A 19,796-nucleotide genomic window follows, 5' to 3' on the forward strand; every position below is an offset into this window, starting at 1 on the left:
GTTATACAACTCTGATTCAACTGCGTGGCTTCTAACATGAATTTGCTTAACTTCCTGAATAACTGTAGTTTTTCTCAGTGACTTGACGCTCCTTATTTCCGCCCTACGCGTTTGCAGTTCCTTTATTATTGGTCATGCCCCCAGCGGCAGAAAACGCAACTTGCGTCACTGGACTGAACAAAAAGTAGTACAGTCTGACTCTGTACTGTTTCTACTGCATGGCGGCGGTATCCTTGTTTGATGGTAAACAATGTCATGGGACAGGCATTATGTAACGTTATTCAGAAAAATATAACGTTGTACGCAAAATACACCGCTTACAAATGTAACAAAAGTGGGCAAGGAATTATTACACCTTTTCATAAGGATGTTTTAAGTGGCGCGTGACAGTATAGTTTTTGTTCCTCGTGCAAATCTACCTACTTAATTAGTCGAACGTTACATATCTACCTAGCAACAAACATTTAGCTAGCTAACGTAGCTTTACCAATGTGAACTTTTACACTGGTATTAGTATAGTGTTTATTGTTTCACTGTTCGTTTTTTGATAGATACAGCTGTTCAAAATGAATTGGGTCGGGGGCTCAAGGTAAGAGAGGGGGAAATGTTCAGTCTAATACCATTAATGTTCGTGCTAATGTAAACGTTAGTTAGGTAACGCTAACGTTGTAACGATTCTTATTACAGGAACAGGGTTGTTGTGAAGAATGATGCAAAAAAGCAGAGGGTGAGACAGCCAGTAGTGGAAAGTAACTAAGGACATTTACTCAAGTATTGTACTGAAGTGCTTTTTTAAAGCATATTTGTACTTACTTTAAGTAGTTTAATTTAATTCCACTTTATACTTCTACTCCTTTACATTCCAAAGGCAAATGTTGTAGTTTTAACTCCACTACATTTATTTTATTTTATTAGTTTATTTGTATATAACAACACTTGATAGATATGGTATAATGCATATTATATACAACTGTACTACTATTCTCTACAGTAGTTTACATATCTACATTTTGTCCACATAAACAATAATAAAATGCTCTTACAAGTAAACACAGGATAATAATATAACACTGTGAAACGATCTATTCTGCATAACAAGTACTTTTGATACTCAAAATACATTTAGCTGATAATACTCCTGTACTTTATGTAATTCTGAAATTAGCAATTGTGCAGAATGAGTAATTTTAACTTTTGTACTCAAAGTACATTTTGATGCTAATACTTGTGTACTTTTACATATATGACATTTTGAAATCAGGATTTGACTTGTAGTGGAGTATTTTAAGATCATAGTATTTGTACTTTTACTTAAGTAAAGGTTCTGAGTACTTCTTCCAACACTGGAGACAGCTAAATACAAATTCCATGACTACACTAGACAACAGTTTTAAACTTTGTCTTAGTCTACAGTAATGTTCTTGGTTTGCTCTTTTACTCAGGAGTTTTTTGAAAAGAGGAAAATGCAACAGAAGTTGAAAAACTTGGGAATGGCTCTACCTGCATCTCCAAAAGGCACTAGTGCTGGGAGCATGGACCTGGTGACATTATTTATCGTCAACCAGATTGCTTCAAAGAAAGAAATTACAGGTGAGAAGTAGCAACTATGTAAGTAAATAATTACAGTTACCAAAACTCAAACTAGGCAAAAAGTGAGAAAATATAACACAAGTTCCAGAGAAAATAATGAAGTGTAACCCCATCCTCTCCTATAGTGTTTATGTCAAACCTATTTAATGTCCGAAAACTACCAGACATTGTAACAAACTGTATTAGCAAAGGGTTAATTGAGAAATGCAGTATATGTTTTTCCAAAATTATTAAACACCAAATAACCCTTCTGCAAATATGTGGCTTATATATGTATATACAGAACATATGACTAAAGTTATATCTATCTACCAATGCCTATGTTCATCAGTCCGTATGGAAAAGGATGTAAGTAGATAATGTGTTTTTCAGATCCTCCAAAAGTGGCGGTTCTTGGCAGCTATAAAGGAGGATCCAAGCACAAGAGAAATGAGCTGCTGGTTCTCCCAATGAGCCCGGGCTCTCCTTCACAGCTGAGTCTTGTCGAGGGCCAACCTGAGTACAGGTAGACCTGGTTACATTTCATTTTGTTCGCATCACCCAGATCAATATAGAATAAAAGGTCCAAACAGCACATTTTACAAGTTATAGAAACTGTCCCAGTCCAACTTCATATGGCATATGAATTAAAAGTCCAATCTGTGGTTTTTGTCTGTATACAGTCAGTTGTTATCAACATTCATTGTTTATATTCTGTGTCAATGTCTAGTGTTCAAGGAACGAGGAAAAGAAAGTATGTTATTCCACAAGGCTTCAAGTGTCGGCAGGTTAGTCACTCTCCAGCTATTCATGTTGCAATTTCTTAGCACTAGAAAAGGTAATGTCATTGCACTGTTGCCAAACAGCATAAACCGCACTGTGTTGACTTTGCTTGGTTTGGTTTTCTCCACAGTCCAAAAACATGCAGGTGGGGTTAAATGTAATCATAGTTGGACCCTCTGGCGTAAAACGTTATTTACTGCTCTGTCCCCAGTTGTCACCAGTGCTGGAGTCAGCTTACTCAGACAACAGTGCATCTGACTATCTTCCACCCATCACCAACCCCCTCAGCCCCTTCTCCACCTCCTCAGCTTCTTCAGGCCAAGGTGGTGTTGCAGTTTATTTATAAAACAATATTTTAATGAAATAAATGACACACTATTAACTGTGCATATCAGTCAACTTAGGTCTTATCAAACTGTCTCCTCAGGTTTATTCCCCCTGCAGATGAACCTCCAGCAGAGAAGACAGACGCAGCTTCCCCACTGCTCCCCCCCACCCTGGGACACCTCAGGGCTGAAGCAGACTAAGGTAAGGAAAAGAGAATATTCTTTAAAAAAATATATATATCTCACATTAAATGTCATCACAATAGGTCATGGTTACAGTTGCTTTTATTACATAGACATGTGATCCTTTAACTCCACATGGAGCTTAATAGGCTTTGCATTGACTGCCTGACAGTGAACAAAATGCAACAAACTATACTACTTAATTAAATAATGCTGGATCTACTTCTCCAAGTGTCAGCAGTAGTATCTTAGACACAGCTTTGTCTACGAGCTAGCCTCACTTTTGTGAAGGTTTGCATGACAGTGCCTTCCTGACAGGATGCTACTTAATATACAATTTATTTTGCTAGTTTCAGCCTTTCTGCCTGCCAAGAGTAATGGCAGACAGTATCTCGTGGTCCTGTGGATCAAAGCCCCCTCTCTACCAGCTGAAGACCCCCACAGCCGCAGAAGTCTTGTTTAGAAGTCCAAAGCCAGAGTGAGAACTATACTAGAAGTTGATCGACTATTTAAAATTCTTAATAACTGATCATTTTGTAGCACTCAAAGCTCATGTGTGTTATCCCAGTAACACAGAGGCGATGGACCAAGCAAGACGTGATGTCTCCTTCTCCCTCAACCAACCAGAGGGCGAGGAAACTGAGCAGCAGTTTGAGGGAGAGGTCTTCAGAGGCTTCAGTACTGAAGAATGTGAAGAAGAAGGTGAACACTTCTTAAAACGTACATGTCATCAGAATCAGAAATCTTTTTTTTGTCCTATATATATATTAAATTAGGCTGACATTAAATAGATAAAGCAAACGTAAGTACATAACCATGGTAAAATTAAAATGCAGCATAAGAAAAGTAATGGCTTTCTTGTTGAGGTTAACGAGACATTTCATTCCAGCTGCTCATTACGGGAGAGGTCCATCAAAGATTTATCTGAAAGACGAAACACCAGCCGAATCCTCACAGTACGTCTTCACACATGAACTATATTAAACATCTTTTATCATTGATATGTGATGTTTTTACTATTTTGTTATGTTTTTCCTTCACTATCAGAACTGTCCCTGACTCTCAGTGTATGGAAGTGGAGGACAGCGACTTCATACGTGTGAGTGTGCTTAGTTAGTGGCCCTTTATCGCCACCAGATGGTAGAGTTTGTAACTACAGTCTGTGGAACCTACACAAATTAAAATCATTTAAACCATAAAAATCTGCTGGACAATTAAAAAAATGTGAACTGATTCTGGAATCATCTGCTGTATCAAGCTTCTAACTATCAATGTCTCCTGATAGAGGGATATATGGGAACTGTGCACAGTGTAGGCAGATGCAGTTTACATGTTAATTCTGTTTCATTCACAGTTCTCCAACTGCACTGACATGAACTTTTGTAAGTTTCTTAAGCACCTCCAATTAAGCCTCCCATTTATTGTGTATATGCTAGAGAAAAGACAATACATTGAAAAGGTTTTTTTCTTTCTCACTCCTGCAGCATGTCTTGAACACAACAATGTCCTCATGAATGGCTGTGAATACTCGCCAAGTTACTCTTGTAGGAGAGGTTACCTCAGTTCAGACTCAGATGATGTAAGTGAAGTTACACTTGGTGAATTTTTTTACATCTTGCTGGTGTGCTGGGACTTCAAATTCACCTCAGAATAAATCTACTTTAAACATTTTAAAACATTAAGAGTTATATATTACATTAAGATGTGTTTGAACATGTTAAAATACATAACTGAGCTAAACGAATAAAAAACCTAATTAAATGGGCCCTATTATGCTTTTTAGGTTATTCTCCCTTCCTGTTGGCTCCTGGCTAGAGTTACACCAAATTGTACGTGATAGGCTAAGGGGTGGGACATAAAAGCTGTTGACCAATCACCAAAGAGGTGCTGCAGCACAGGCAGTATGAGAAAAATAAATCACTTTTTGAACATAAAAGCATGGAAACATGTCACAATAGAGGCACACAACACAATTATGAAACCCGAGAACAGCACAATAGGGCTCCTTTAAATATTTCAGTTCCAAAATGCAGTGAGAAGAAATAAAAAGCCACAGTAGTTTAGTCCGGACAGTAGTTTAGTCCTAATATTATTATTCAGTTTTGTTTTATTATTTGACAACTAACTTGTATTACTTTTGATTAAACAAAGAGTGGAAGAAGTGAACATCCCCACAGCTATATTTATAAGATCATCATTATTCAACACCATCAATTGCAATACTTGCATACAAAGGATCCCCCAGGCCACAAATGTCAGCTTTAGTTATCACTTTAATAACAAAACAAAATATTCTGTGCCCAATGCTATTGATGAATTGCTTTTCCCATGATGCACTGGATTAACCCAGGGATAATGTGACTGCTGTGTTTCCCTTTCTAATTGTGTCTTAGGAGGAAGAATGCTGTCAGCCATATCTCCAGGCTTCCTCTTCGTATATGGACCCGGCCTGTTGTGCAGAAAGCTTAAACCCAAACCCGGTCTCACAGGGGAATCCAGAACAAAGGCACATAAAGCCCCGCCCCCTCACCCCGCTCCTGAAACCCCAAAGCTTCAGAGATAAACAGACACTTATGGATAACACATTTCCCCCAGTTCTTTCCCCTCAAGCCCAGTGCTCCGAGATGTGCACATGCCAGAAAAAAGCCAATGAAACTCGAGACGCTGGAACTCAAACTGCTGCTGTGACATGTGACGCTGAGACTCAGTGCAGCGCTGTTGAAGACGGTGCAACCGCTGAGTTTAACTGGTGTGTGCCACCTGTTGATGTGTCAGTGCAGCATCCCCCCACAGGGAGGCAGACTGACGCTGCCGCAGAGAGGACACACACTGCTTCAACAGGCAAGGCTACAAGTGGAGAGAAGCTCACGCCCTGGGTGAAGAAGAAACCCAAGGCTGGTTCCCTCTCAGGCAGCAGCATTATAAACAATATTGATGGGAAAGTGATCCTACAGAAACATTTTCTAGATGCTCTCAGCGTGACAGATGGCAGAGGTACAATGTCAGAATTTAGACCTTTTGATTTATATACATTTCTTATTATTTACATTCCACTGAACAAGACAGAAATGAACGTTTTCTTCCTCTTGTTTCTGATTCAGGTAAGGGCGGGGATGAGGGAGAGCGACAGGAAAATGGCCGCCTGGTGAAGGACCTCTCTAATGAATCGAGGGAGGAGGTCACATCTGCCAGCAGGGCTAACAGACTCTCAGAAGAAGCAGAGACACTTCAGGAAATAGCGGACATACTGCTCCTGCTCAGACAGAGGAAAAAAGTGATGTAGATGCATGAAAGCAGAAAGAAAACATGCCTGTTCTGTGCATTTATTCAAGAGCGTTAACCGTTTATTTAAGCGTATTCAAAGTGTTTGTTCTAAGACACATTGTGAAATAAAGCCCCAAGGCGTTACTCTGATTCATCCGTTTATTTCCGTCCCCTTATACATATTCCAGTGTTTCATGAAGATACTCATCTTTTATAGAATATAAACTCTAGCAAAACATGTACAGCTTGAACAATAATCAAATATACTATACAGCACTTGTTTTTTTTTTAATTGGTATTTTTGTAGTTCCTCGTAAACTGTAGAAACACACATTGTTGGTTCACATAGCAAAAAATTGCAAAGATTTCACCAGAAGTACACATAAATCTCCCCTAGAGGAGAGGGGTAACAGCAGAAACAACCACGCTAAATATTTGTTTAACACAAGGTAAATTGTTTAATTACACAATATGTGTGTTGTGGAGCTTCGTGTGTGTGTGTGTTAATACTTTCAGTACAAAACTAGCTTGTGTGGTTTTAAGACGACTCATCCTGCACACAGAAAATCTAAATAAAACACTAATACTTTCACATTATTAAACGTTAGCCATTTTAATTCCTCTATACTGATTCATCGTTTTCCATCTGTTAATGTGACAATACTAAAAATAATTAACATTCAACTTTGATGATATTTGAAAAGTCTATTAAAAAGAGGTTTTATATTTTATTAATCTATGATGGGTTTGGACCGCCGTGTCAAAAATAATAGACTGTCCTTCACAGCGTACTTATTAACTTATTTCGTTTCACAAAGTCACTCTGTAGTCTACGTTTAAACTGCTGTTGCTACACAGAAACCTACGTGTATTTGACTAACAAGGTGTAACCTCACACCATTTTACACTTTTCTACTAAGCAACATTTGCAAGTTACGCTAAAGCTTTGACTTCTGGCACGAGAATAACGTACATTATGCGCTCTGCTATTTGTACATTAGGCTATGGAGGAAGACAAAAAAAAACATAAACATGAAATGATTACAAAACAAAACATTTCATCACAGGTGAAATGCTAATATGTACACGCCAAATAAATAAATAATTACAACAACTTGAAATATTACATCGACTTCAGGGGTTTGGACGTCCAGGGACCTCCACAATACACAGGCACTAATATTATCATGTTTGGCATAAATAAATAAAGATACACGTAAAGTCTCAAACATAAACTCTAACACTTCCTTTGCTGGACAATACATGTTTAATACTTAGGTTTATAACATGGAGACAGTCATATTTTGTTAAATATCATTTTAAAGTCAGGGTAGCAACAGGATTGCCGGCCTGAAACTTTAAAAATACTATGCTAAAGTAATACAAAATAATAAATATTAACTATAGCAACAGAATTTGTATTCATTTCAGTGCTACTAGATTGGTGAGTGGTTTTGTTTAGGCACCGACTGACAATATATACTGTACATCTCTGGTGTTGGCTTTTTTATAAAAAAATATTCAAAGCACAGACTATCATCAGGAGCTGACATAAGTGTGCTATGCTACAAGCTAACACAACATGTAACTGAGATGTGTTTCATATAGAAAGGCATAATGGTACTATAGATCTACAATAGGTCACAACTGCTGTCATGTCAACAAAAGACCACGTTTACTGGAACTCTTTAAATGGATTCTCAACGGAAACTGAAATAATGCTGTAGGACTGCTGTGTTGTATACTGTACGTACATTAATCATAAATGACATTTAGTGAACAAATGTACAAAATATTAGGAACATCGTACGATACTGAGCTGCAGCCTCTTTTCGGTGGACTTCATAAGAGAGGAAGTGTCCCTTTTATTTTGTAAATGGATGTTTCCTGTCCAAGTTATGTGCGGAAAAGGCAGTGTTTAAACTTTAGGTAATTCAGATATTTGTGGGTTTGACACCTGATTTTGTGTCAGTTCACCCTCATCTTTCTCATTGAAACTGTGATTCTTCACCTCATATTGACGGGTAACCAGTGGCTCCTCAGCTCGCACACACACAAACAGTCAAATATTACATTACAAGTTGCATGTTTTAGAAATAAGCAAAGCTAAAGAAACAGCCTAACTCTCGCTAGTCCACGTCAGACGCGTCGTTGTCCGATAGATGGTAGTTTGAACCTTTGACTCGGATGTACTCCACCTGTCGTGTCTCGTCTGAGTCCGAGGCGCCGCAGGAACAGAGCTGGTTTTCGAACAGCGCTTCGATCTCCTCCAGACGCCGGCCTTTGGTCTCCGGCAGGCAGCCGTAGATGAAGAAGAAACCCAGCAAAGCCATGCTGGAGTAGAGGAAGAACGCTCCTGGGAAGATAAAGACCAAATAACTCACCGTCAATCACAGACAAAAGGAACACACTGTTCAGCTTCCTGGAGACGTGTTTTCATTCAGACACAGAAGAAGAAACACTGGAGGTGACAGTGTGGGGCAGCTACCATTTGAAGGCTCACAATTCATATGGAGATGTGTGAGCTCATAAATGAAAGTGTTTAAATATGCTGCTGTTTCCTTAACGATTTTCCATACATGTCAATATGGAAGTATTCATAGCGACACAGTGACAGAGGTTAATGAGATTTCCTGAACGCTGTTATCTCTTTTTCCCCTTGTCAAAGCAGAAATACATTTTGAATAGTGCTTTATGCTAAATACCGTTTAAATGGATGAGGCATTATGTTCCTCAGCTTTGACACTGTTCACAAGTGCCCACAATTATTTGTTCACAAATCAAATCGACCGTTAACCCGCTGCATCTCAGGATGCCTCTACAATCACCCCTGATGGATCGATCTCCTGCTCCACCAAAGGTCAGTTCCTTCCCATCGGAGGGGGCCACATGCTGTTGTTGAGCCACATTGACTGAGGAGGTATGCTCGAAGAAAAAGGTTGGGAACACATCGGGGAATCAATCAGCGGGGTCACCGACATGCTGCTTTTGACGTGAGGGGAGGATGTATGGTATGGGTGTTACACAAGATCTGCTGAGAGGCTTGCATAAGGATTGATAGAATTGGATGAGGTTTGAAGGTGTTCATGGCTGGACTGTTAAGTATGATTGAAATTACATGAGCTCAGTCTAAATGTAAATGGTTTGTTCACAATTCTGCAGGTGAGCAACTGACCATAGTATGTGAAGTACTGAGCCAGGTGGAGGAAGGTGAGAGACACCAGGATGTTGAAGGTCCAGTTGACCCCGGCTGCGCAGGCGTTCCCCGTGCTCCTCGCCCACAGAGGGTAGATCTCTGAGTTGATGGTCCATGGCATCGGGCCCATCCCTAAAAGAGAGACACGTTTACAGGGTTAGGTTAAGGCTCTATGGAAAGTTTAGTAGCTACAATTGGGCTATTGAGTGGTGCAGTCCTCAACCTGGAAATGAGTAAGCATTTTAGCACTTCGGAGATCCCTTATCAGTCAACATTTTTTAATTGAGTTTCTGGTTAGTTTGCCAAAATAAGGTCAATAAGCTTATACAAGGTTTTCACAACATAAAATATATCAGTTTAAACCGCACTGATGGACGTCTGAGCTTGGTGGTTGATAACAAGTGGTGGCGAAGTCGATAGGGACTTGTCTTGGCAACTGGAAGGTCACCAGTTCGAGTCCCGGCAAGACCAAGTGCTACCGAGGTGTCCCTGAGCAAGGCACCGTTCCCTACACTGCTCCCCGGGCGCCGGACATAATGGCAGCCCACTGCTCCTAACACTAGGATGGGTCAAATGCAGAGGAACAATTTCGTTACATAGTACCTGTACTGTGAAATGACAAAAAGAGCAATTTATTTATTATTATTATAAGTGGCTAAATAAGAGTACTAAACATCATCACGGTGAAAATAGGCCGCCTTTAGCTTAGCGCTGCAACCGTCATGTATTTTGAATGCTAAGTTCCGGGTTGGCCTGCAAAATTATGTAATCATTGTACAATTTCATTGGACACCCTCAATGTACGTCCTCTAAAAGTGCTTGTTTTTTGGCACTGGGTACCCCACTGAGATATAAAACGCTTTTGCTTGGTGAAGTCTGTTTTTTATTGGGTCATGTGACTTGTTACAAAGAGGATAAAGGAAAATGTAAAGAGGCCTTTCCATAAAGATATCTGACAAAGAATGCAACTAAACATAGCAGTCGGACCACATACAGTATAGTGAACCTCAATCACAGGTTCGATGTATTACCTGGTGCGAAAGCAGCCAGGTAGCACATCAGACCCAGCAACACCAGCCAGGAGTAGGAGGTGGGGCAGTAGTTGTAGGCCCAGTAGGTCTGATCTCTCATCAGGCTGGAGTTGGAGCATCTGGAAGAGGAAGAAACAGTTAGTATTTCACATTCAACCAAAACATTAAATATATAAATAATACACACGTTCTTCACACACGCACACACTCCATTCTCGGCATCCTGTGACTCACCTGCCCCATGCTGCGTGCTCCGTGGAGGCCTTATTGACTGGCACACAGGAGGAGGTGAGGAGCGCTGAGACGTTCTCACGGTAACAGAACCCACACCCAGGGTCCAGCATGCATGGCTCACACAGCCTGCAAACCAAACACGCCAACTTGAATTACCCTGAACACGGTCAATCAATGAATCCGTTCGCATACATATTTTCCAAGTATTGAGTTGCAGTCCTAAACTAAACTAAAAACCACTTATTGGCCTGTTCTACTTCACAAAGTGGGGTTATAGGAAAGGTCTTCAACCGCTTGAATTGAGACTTGAATTGAGACTTGCCTCATTACACAAATGAAGTTAAAAAAGGACTGCAGGAAGTGATGAATCTTCATTAAAAGCTAAATACTGTTGGATTCACTATCCTTACATCTTTACCCTGTCTTATCCCTCTGCTAGTCTATTTAAAGCAATCCACATGTAAGAAGCAAACACCTTCTTCACAAGGGACACTATGTTTTTATAACAGTTTGTTGTTGTGATGCTAATGGGAGAGCACGAAATGTGTGTTTTGTTTCACAGGTCTATTTTTACAGGCTGCAGCCTCCCTGTGTGCAGGGCAACTTGCTCTTATTTCACACTGAGGTCAACCAAACGAAAATCATACCATGTATTAGTACCAGAGGCAAGCAGAAGTGAATAGAGAGGGAAGGTGAGGAGAGACACGCAGCAACTCAGCCTAGATTTAAAGGATGCAATTAGAACATGTGTATAATATTGGTCTTTTATAAATGAATAAAGCTATATAGTTTTCCCTTTGGCTAACATATAATGTGTGCAAAGGGATGGATTAAGCACTGTTTATCTGCACAGATATAAGCTGCCCTGTACAAAATGATACCAAAGCAGCTTTAAATTAGATTTGGAAAGATTTAGCTCCACAATATAAAACAAGAACAATGCTTCTTCATTTTTATGTCTTCTACGTCTACATGTATTACCTCGTGATGACCTATAGCTGGATTTAGCCTTTATCTTCAAGCAAAATATACGTATGTAGTTATCAATTTTCAAGGACCTATTTACTGAATGTGCTATGCAAAACTAAAAATGAAATAGATAGAAATAGCTAAAGCAACGAAGATAGCATTGAGAATGTAGACTTATTTATTTAAAAGGAAAAACATCTAAATGCCTGTGTCATTCCAGGGTAGTAAGCTATAGTCAAATCCTACCCGAAACACCTTTTGAATACATCCTTAAATGAGGTGTCTGATCCGCTGGTGAGTGTCTCTGGTGGTCCTAGATTCAGCCGTGGTGAGCGAGGGCACGTGTGGGCTCATGTGGAGTAAAGTGAACTCAATGAAGCCACTACAGTGTGGTAAAAGCACTCATCTCTTCAAATTACCTCCGTGTGTGTGTGTGTTACAGCGTGTGGGTGCCGGACAGCGAGTCCATTAGGCGTTGTTTGTTGTTGTGATGAAAGACCGTCGTTACACATGAGTTTCATCTTGTGCCCGAGTAAGTGAGAGTAAATTGGGACACGGAGGCATCTGATCTCTGGCGTACACGAAAACACTCTCTGTGCTTTGTGTGTTTGCCTTTTGTTGCTAATGACAACAATGAAGTGTATTGTAGCTGATCCAAGCATCGGGAGATGACTTTATAGAGTTTTACTTACAATATTGACTCAGAATCTTGACAGTATTGTTTCCATGACAGCCCACCGTTTTATTTGTTTAAACTAGTAAATCCCTGATAAATAATATGACTCAGGCCTTATCTCATCTAATATACAAACCATGTGATATAAACTGATCTTCCTAATGGGCACATACTGTATCTTAGCCAGCCACAAACTTTACCCTAAAAGATCTGCGTGAATATGTGTCAAAACTTGCAATAAGTTAACAGCAAATGTCCTTTGTGATGGGGTTTCATTCTCTGAAGCTCTCCACCAGTGAGTGTGCTCTCCTGCACTCTGGATTGATGTTGTGACCCTGCAAATTATTGAGTGCTTTCACAAAGACCAGAAGTGCGCTGGGGTGAATAGCGGTCTTGCCATAGCTCTCTATTTCCATCTAGACCTGTGCATAATGTCACAATCACACTTTATATTAACTCCAGTGAAGAGCTGGTGGAGAGAATACTCTTTGAATCACACACACATTCCTAAAATGATCTAATTTGTAACATGTGTGCTACTCAATCCTCATTGGACACCTGCTTATTGAGTTGTTTTCATGTCTGAAAATTGTAAAGCTCAATTTAACTTTATATCTCTGGGATGGCAAGTAGCAGTGGGAGTAATTTCAGGCTTTAACTAATCAATTTGAATTAGCTTCTAATAAATGGAGATGACAGGTGTTTTTAAGAGAGAAGCCGGTTTCCATTAACAGTGTAGCTGGTTGAATTTTGTAGTGAACTGTGGGTATACTCACTGGTACTTGGAGCAGGTAGAGTTGGCCATAGACGGGTCCAATGGGTGAAAGGTGACAGGAGGACTGTGCTGGGCAGACATCAGAAAACCAATGGCCAGCAGACTCAAGCTTAAACATGTACCTGTCGGAAAAACAATAAAGATGTTACATACAAACATGACTGGCAGACATCCCTAATCACCTGATGTGGGCTTATGAGGGAATTACCTATGATACTTCCCAAGGTGAGCTTCCTGCGCCCCACCCTCTCCACCAGCCACACTCCCAGCAGGGTAAACAGGAAGTTAGTGAGGGTGGCGAGCCCAGCCAGCCAGATCGCCAGCCGGTCGTCTCGAATTCCTGACATCTGCAGGATTGTGGCGCTGTAGTACCTGTGGGACACAAAGACAGAAAAAAATGAATAAGTAACTGTTGTTGTGACACTAAAACAACTACATGTCAGGTCTAAAACTGCAAAGATCCCAAAAACAGCAACATTTAAGGATAGCCTATTTCCAGCTTAGCTGTTAGCCAGTTTCCGTTATTTAGGGTAACACTGTACTCACCGAGTTTCTAGGAAATATAATATTTTAGCGGTACAAATATGATTATATTGTAGATAATCCTTCTAATAATGAAGTTTCTGTTTGTCTCCCAACACACACCTTAAGTGATGATAAAGTGAAGCAGTAACTAGCTAGCTACAACATTGTGTGGCTACTACTGCCTCGCAAAATCATATTGTTATTTGTCTGTTCAATAACGATTTAATTTGGTAACTCTGAATATGTTTGACTACAATTACCATGTAGTAACAATCTGATATCTTGACAGGTCTTGTCTGTTCAGTAATGATATAGCTAGAGTTATAAACCTGTTAGCAGGTGCCTGCTATGCGGACTGAGGCTGGAAAAAGGAGTCTTTTTTATTATGGTGCTTGGTCTTGGAATGACCTTCAATCAAGCCTAAAACTGAGGGCACTTGTCTCAATAGCATGTTTTAAATTGAAGTTGTCTGAAGTCCTTACCACCAGCTGCTCTTGCAGTAATAAGTATGTGTACCTTTCTTACTGTCCTAATGTGCACAATGTAGTGACTGCTTTTTCGTCTTTTGTTTTCTTAGTTATGTTCTCTGTATTTTATATGTTTGTGTTATGTGTTATGTGTAACGTTGCTGCCTTCTTGGCCAGGTCAGCATTGAAAATGAGATTTTATCTCAATGCTTTTATCTGGTTAAATAAAGGTTAAATAAAAAAAATTAAAAAAAGCTTAGCACAAATGCTGGAAACATGGGGAAGTAGCTAGCTACACTTTTGTTTTAGCTTACTTAATGTGTTTTCAGTCTTCATCTTTTTCAGCTAATGGCATATTATTAAAAATCATATTTAGCTAACAACATGAGATGCTATCAAAATCATCACAAAAAAGCAGGTAAAGATTTCCAAATTATTGCTTTAAACCACTTTATTGAGAAGTCAAATGTAAAGTGGGTCCGACCCAAAAAAGTCTGCAGGCCTAACAACGCTTCCAGACTTATTCTTACCAAATAAATAATGCAAAAACATTCTCGAAATATTCTAATTTATGGCATGATTAGTCGAGACAAGTCAACCACAAACTATCCTTGAGAGCCAAGCACTCTTCTTCCAATCACAGCCTCTCTACTTGAGTACCAGCCACTCATCTAACAGTTAGCAATTAGCTATAAATAATGTCTTTCAATGGCTCTTTGTTCCCTCTCTTTCCACTCTCTCTGCTAGTCTGTTCCCAAACAGTATAATTAGATGCGATGCTGGCACCATGTTGCTCCACGTAGGCAGATTACCTGCAATCATCATCAACAAGACTCTAAACAGTCTGCGGTCAACGATACAGACACCTGCACGGGGTCAATTTCCCCCTTCAAATATGATAACGTGCAAGTATAATTTAGGGAAAGAAACATGGAAACATAATGGCCGCATAGACAGATGCACCTGCAAGGACCTTGTTTAACGTGCCATTATGGAAATGATGTGCTTGATTCTCACGCACAAAGGTATGCACACAAGCCATATTTAAAAACACACATTAAACCTATGGAGAATGATTACTTCCCAAAAATAAAATAATGGTAAAAGTGTCCCGCATTGTCTGTATCTTGAAAGATAAATTAGAATACTGCTTTTCATCTCTTCAAAAGAAAGATCACTCTCTTGTTCTCTATCTTCCCAAAAACAAAGACATTCAATTTAAGGGATTTGCATAATAACTCTTTACTTTTCTGGCATGCTATCCAGTCTCAGAGGGGAAGTTGATTTTAAATTCTGGTTGTTAAAGCTTGATCTACAATAGCACACGTTTTGGCAGGGGATAAAAGCTACAGATGGTTTTATACAAATTTGCAAACTTTTATACTTTAGCAGATGCATGTACTAAATGGGCACTTATAAAGACAAAAATACATGCATGTGGAAACACTTAAGAACACTCAAAGAAGAAATGAGGTGATTTTGGAGCAGCAGTGGGTTTAAAAGCACTTTTCAGAGGTCTGCTGTGTTCCATTTGCACTTCTCCAGCTCCCTGCACACTACACACACAACACACAACCACACACACCACACACACACACACCACACACACACACACACACACACACACACACACACACACACACACACACACACACACACACACACACACACACACACACACACACACACACACACACACACACACACACACACACACACACACACACACACACACACACACACACACACACTGAATAAAAAAAAACTGTGAATAACAGCCTGCTGAAACAAAGTGATCATTTTACTGACCACTGCGCCAGGAAGTTTGAAAAAAAGATATGTAGTGTCATCTGCAAGGAGCATCAGGTTTGCCTTTTTACCGTTCATTTGTTTTTTGCAAGTCATCTCGCAGCGTGGAGGGAAATACTGTTGGAAACAAACTGACATTTTGGAACAAGAGATCAATCCAAGAAGAAGTGCTGTTGAGAAGCCTTGTGGAAATGATTCCCTTGATGACAATGCATCATTATAATGAGTACACACAGGACATTGTGGTGCAAGATGTTCACTGTATTTATTTTGGCTTGTTGTTAAAATTCTTCAAAATGGCAGATTCATTTCTGGGACCAGCTTTGTCTGCAAATTATTTAGGAAAATAAGCATTATAATGACTGCTTTTCTTCGTGATTGGAACTTGACTGACAGTAAAGTGTTGGATTTGCATCCTAAATTCGGTGATATAAACTGGCAATAAGTCAAACTTCTTGAGTCGTTATTGTTATTATTGTATTTCTCTCCCTGATATTGATAACATTCATTACGTTTCTGTTCAAAGCGTACAGGTTTAAGCTGTCAACAGGGATACAACTGACATCTCTGGGTCCACTTCCCTTTTTGTCAACTATTAACACACATCCCAAAGTGACAAAAAAACACTCCAAGGCAGCCAAGCAGGACCTGAATAAAAACAGTCCTCCAAGGTAGTTGCAATTGTCTGATATAACGCCAAGAAATATATGTTTTTATTGACGAAGAATTAATTTGTATCAATAGCAAATGTAAGTAGGAGAAATACCTCAGATATCTGATAAATATGTTCACAGTGGAACTATTAAAGGTGGGGTAGGTAATTTTGGAGAAACCAGTTCGAGTGCGCTAGAATTTGAAAATACACAGCCGGAACAAATCTGCCACTTCCTTACAGAGCCCCTCCTCCAACACACACGAACGCGCACATGACCAATGAGGGCACGAGACAAGTTTGTGCACAGATGGAAGGCTGCCAGGCAGGTAGGCCATCCAGTTATTTTAGCCGGGCCGACTCAGATGATTGGTCGTGCTTTTTACAGTACTACGGCTTCCACAGATGACATTTTTTTATGGATTTTTTGTCAAAGCACTTAAGATATTCATTGCTATCGGGATGTTAAGAGCATTCCATGGAATATAACAAAAAGTGTATCTCGAGCCGGTTTCTCAAACTTACCTACCCCACCTTTAAGTGGTGTGACAGGATTAGATTTGGTCCAATTACCTTAACCTTTGGGAGAAGATGAAATTGGAAACATTTGATCAGTTGATCGAAAATTAAAGAAACGGTTGACTTTTGGCTTGGTCACACCAGAATCATATATCATCCCTGAGTACCAACCCATTTTTTCATTTATCAATATAATGTAAAATAGCCCTCACTATGAGCAGCTATTATCAGGAGCCATTTACAGAGAGAAGAATAACCTTTCAATCCAAGTTCGCCATCATTAACACTGCCAATGATAATAAGGTCAGCACCCTTATCCGTAATTGTCAGATAGCATGGAAGTAATTTAAGTTTGACTAGACCTCCACAGAGGCTTTGTGCAGACACATCAGACAGGTTGATGGGAGCTTCACTCAATTTCTTGCACACACTGAGCAACACAGAGATGTCATCTTTCTTTGTCCTATAAACACACACAAACACACCCACTGGCTTTTATATAAGAGACCCTGCGGAGCGTCGGTGCGAAGCCAACAGGAGAAGGTGTGATCCGGCCCTTACCCCGGTCTGAAAACGGAAACATGGATCCACACTACTGTCATATTTCGTTCCAAACCTCTCATTCAGCACATTAAAAAGAAGAGTGACTGACAACACAGCCGTCAGCCTGGGAGAAGGACAGATGCAACGAGAAGACACTTCAAGGGGGGGAGGATATGAGATAGAGATATATCTGTAGGGAGCAAACGGGTTGAGAGAGTGACAGGTGGAGGAGAAAATACACTTTTCACAGGTGCGTTATGTATTTAGTTCTTGTATCGCATGTCACTAACTTGACAGGTAATCATTTACACCTATCACTGGTTAAAAGTGGAAAGAGATAAACCCCTACAGCCAGACACCAGCCAAATATTGAGTGTTTCTCGAGGTGGTTGCTAAGACTGTCAATTTCCTTCCGTCAGTTTTACATTACATTTCTAATGAAAACTGAAGTAGTGTTTGCTAAGGACGAGTAAATAAGTAATACTCAAAAATGAATACAGGCCTGATTGCTGTTTCCCTTTCAAATAGATAATAGACATGTTTACGCTCGACTCCATCTCCCTCTCAAACGCTCCCTGCTGTTAGCCCATCTCACATGTGTGGGGGTGGGAGGTGGCCGCTGACTCGTAGTTGACATTTATTGACACATTAATCACAAATCTTGAAGGCTGCTGACTCCTGGGAGTGCCCATGTGGTCTTAAAGGACTTCATTGGTGGCTTTTTAAAAGCTACAATGACTAATCTAGAGTAAGTACTCTGCAAGTGTCAAGCACTCACAAAGATTGTTCGTCAATACTATGAGAATTATTATTGGCTCTGCTGCTCTACTGTTACTTATCATTGTGCAAAATTGCTATACAAAATTGGATAATGCAACAAAGATAACTTTTACTTGCAGTTCTTCCCATATAATGTCAAACCTTTAGGATTTTTCCCATGACGCTTGGCAGAAGGTAAAACGTTTTGGTAATGATTAAAGCAGAAAGGTAGCAATAAATCATGTTTAAATTAGGACATTTATTTATTTCTCACTTCAAGATTAAGGCACATGCTGTCAGATCAGGTAGGTTAAAATGAGTCTTGCATTAAAAAAGACCCTGGTAAAGATCTTTCAAAACAAAGACGGGTGCCTGACTGACAGAGAAGCAGTTAATGGTGAGTGATGACAAACCTATATATTTGTATGAGGGTGTGAAGCAGAACTGAAAAGAAGGTTTTCCCCTGTGAGACAGAACAGAGTGCTTCTTATAGATGGAGCGCTGATTTAATTTAGTAGCTTCATAGTATGAATAAAGATAGGATCCACTGTGAGGCAACAATGAAAGAAAGGGAGATTGAGCGAGGAAGTAAGTGTTCGTGTTGGTGAGTGAGTGGGTGAAAATGAACAAGAGTGTGTGTGTGTGTGTGTGTGTGTGTGTGTGTGTGTGTGTGTGTGTGTGTGTGTGTGTGTGTGTGTGTGTGTGAGTGACCGACTTACTGAGTAAGAAACTAAGTGACGAGGTGTGAGAGCGGAGAAACAGAAGGAGGCAGGGAGAGCAGGAAGTAAGTGAGAAAAAGATGGAAAGGCGACAGGAAGAGTGAATGGTTGGAGAAAAATAGAGAAGGAGGGAGGTGGGTGTGAAAACAAGAACAAATGTACAGACAGGAAAAGACGTGGCTGCAGAGATAGAGAGATAGAGACTCTCATGGGAACTGGCCTATTTTTCAAATGAATGCATACAAACGCATCACATCTATGCTCGGGAACAAAAAACGCTCAGCCCGATGGGTCCACAGCAGATTGGATATCTGATTCAGAACTCACACACAACAAGTGTAACATCAGCAGATGTCTATCATCAAAATGATCATCACAGAATGAAAACATATTTGTAATCTGCTGGCTAAAGCCCAAGTAGAGGCAAAATGAACACACATGTATATCGCTGATAAGAAGGCGACAGTTGTGCAGTGCATTTACAACTCTCAATTTTACTAACCAAAACTGGTCCTGTGAGATCATATTTGGGTTAACTTGGTTTCAGATGATTTTATTGATTTGCCCTAAATGAAGCGGGCAAACTTCTGAGTAAAGCAAGAATGTTTTTTTGTCCCTTCGTTCGGATAGAATGGGAAGCGAATGTTAATTTTGGCGCATGTGCCTTTACATTTTTTTTTTTTTACTGTGTGGCCGTGTACTGACTTATTGACAGTATTTCCAATATGCCAAACTTTGCTCATAACACTTATTTTTGCATCAGGGGTTCAACTTAGGTGACTTTAAGACACGAGGTA

General features: G+C 39.9%; 2 protein-coding genes across 4 annotated transcripts in view; one reads left to right on the top strand and one right to left on the bottom strand.

The window, feature by feature from the left end:
* Positions 1 to 159: 159 nt before the first annotated feature.
* On the top strand, positions 160 to 7,240 carry LOC117483327. 3 transcript variants are annotated; one of them, XM_034131625.1, is made up of 15 exons: positions 205 to 589; positions 688 to 727; positions 1,443 to 1,590; positions 1,963 to 2,095; positions 2,300 to 2,357; positions 2,564 to 2,675; positions 2,780 to 2,880; positions 3,212 to 3,339; positions 3,430 to 3,563; positions 3,751 to 3,817; positions 3,909 to 3,960; positions 4,216 to 4,243; positions 4,346 to 4,440; positions 5,255 to 5,855; positions 5,963 to 7,240. In XM_034131625.1, exons 1-15 carry the CDS (start codon positions 567 to 569, stop codon positions 6,142 to 6,144), a joined length of 1,902 nt encoding a protein of 633 aa, XP_033987516.1. In that variant the 5' UTR covers positions 205 to 566; the 3' UTR covers positions 6,145 to 7,240. The 3 variants fall into 3 exon arrangements, with proteins under 3 accessions (XP_033987515.1, XP_033987516.1, XP_033987514.1); XM_034131623.1 differs by having other exon boundaries at positions 4,216 to 4,440; XM_034131624.1 differs by lacking the exon at positions 688 to 727 and having other exon boundaries at positions 160 to 243; positions 4,216 to 4,440.
* The window catches only part of LOC117483328 (proton myo-inositol cotransporter-like), an 82,063-nt gene continuing 68,539 nt past the window's right edge, over positions 6,273 to 19,796 (bottom strand). The window contains exons 5-10 of the mRNA XM_034131626.1: positions 13,215 to 13,378; positions 13,008 to 13,128; positions 10,587 to 10,712; positions 10,353 to 10,471; positions 9,301 to 9,453; positions 6,273 to 8,481 (exon numbers count right to left, since the gene is read on the bottom strand). Of these exons, the coding sequence (XP_033987517.1) occupies positions 8,255 to 8,481; positions 9,301 to 9,453; positions 10,353 to 10,471; positions 10,587 to 10,712; positions 13,008 to 13,128; positions 13,215 to 13,378 (910 nt within the window). The 3' untranslated portion in view covers positions 6,273 to 8,254. The remainder of the gene's footprint in view (positions 8,482 to 9,300; positions 9,454 to 10,352; positions 10,472 to 10,586; positions 10,713 to 13,007; positions 13,129 to 13,214; positions 13,379 to 19,796) is intronic.

Source organism: Trematomus bernacchii, unplaced genomic scaffold (assembly GCF_902827165.1).
Source record: "Trematomus bernacchii unplaced genomic scaffold, fTreBer1.1, whole genome shotgun sequence".
Taxonomy (NCBI): domain Eukaryota; kingdom Metazoa; phylum Chordata; class Actinopteri; order Perciformes; family Nototheniidae; genus Trematomus; species Trematomus bernacchii.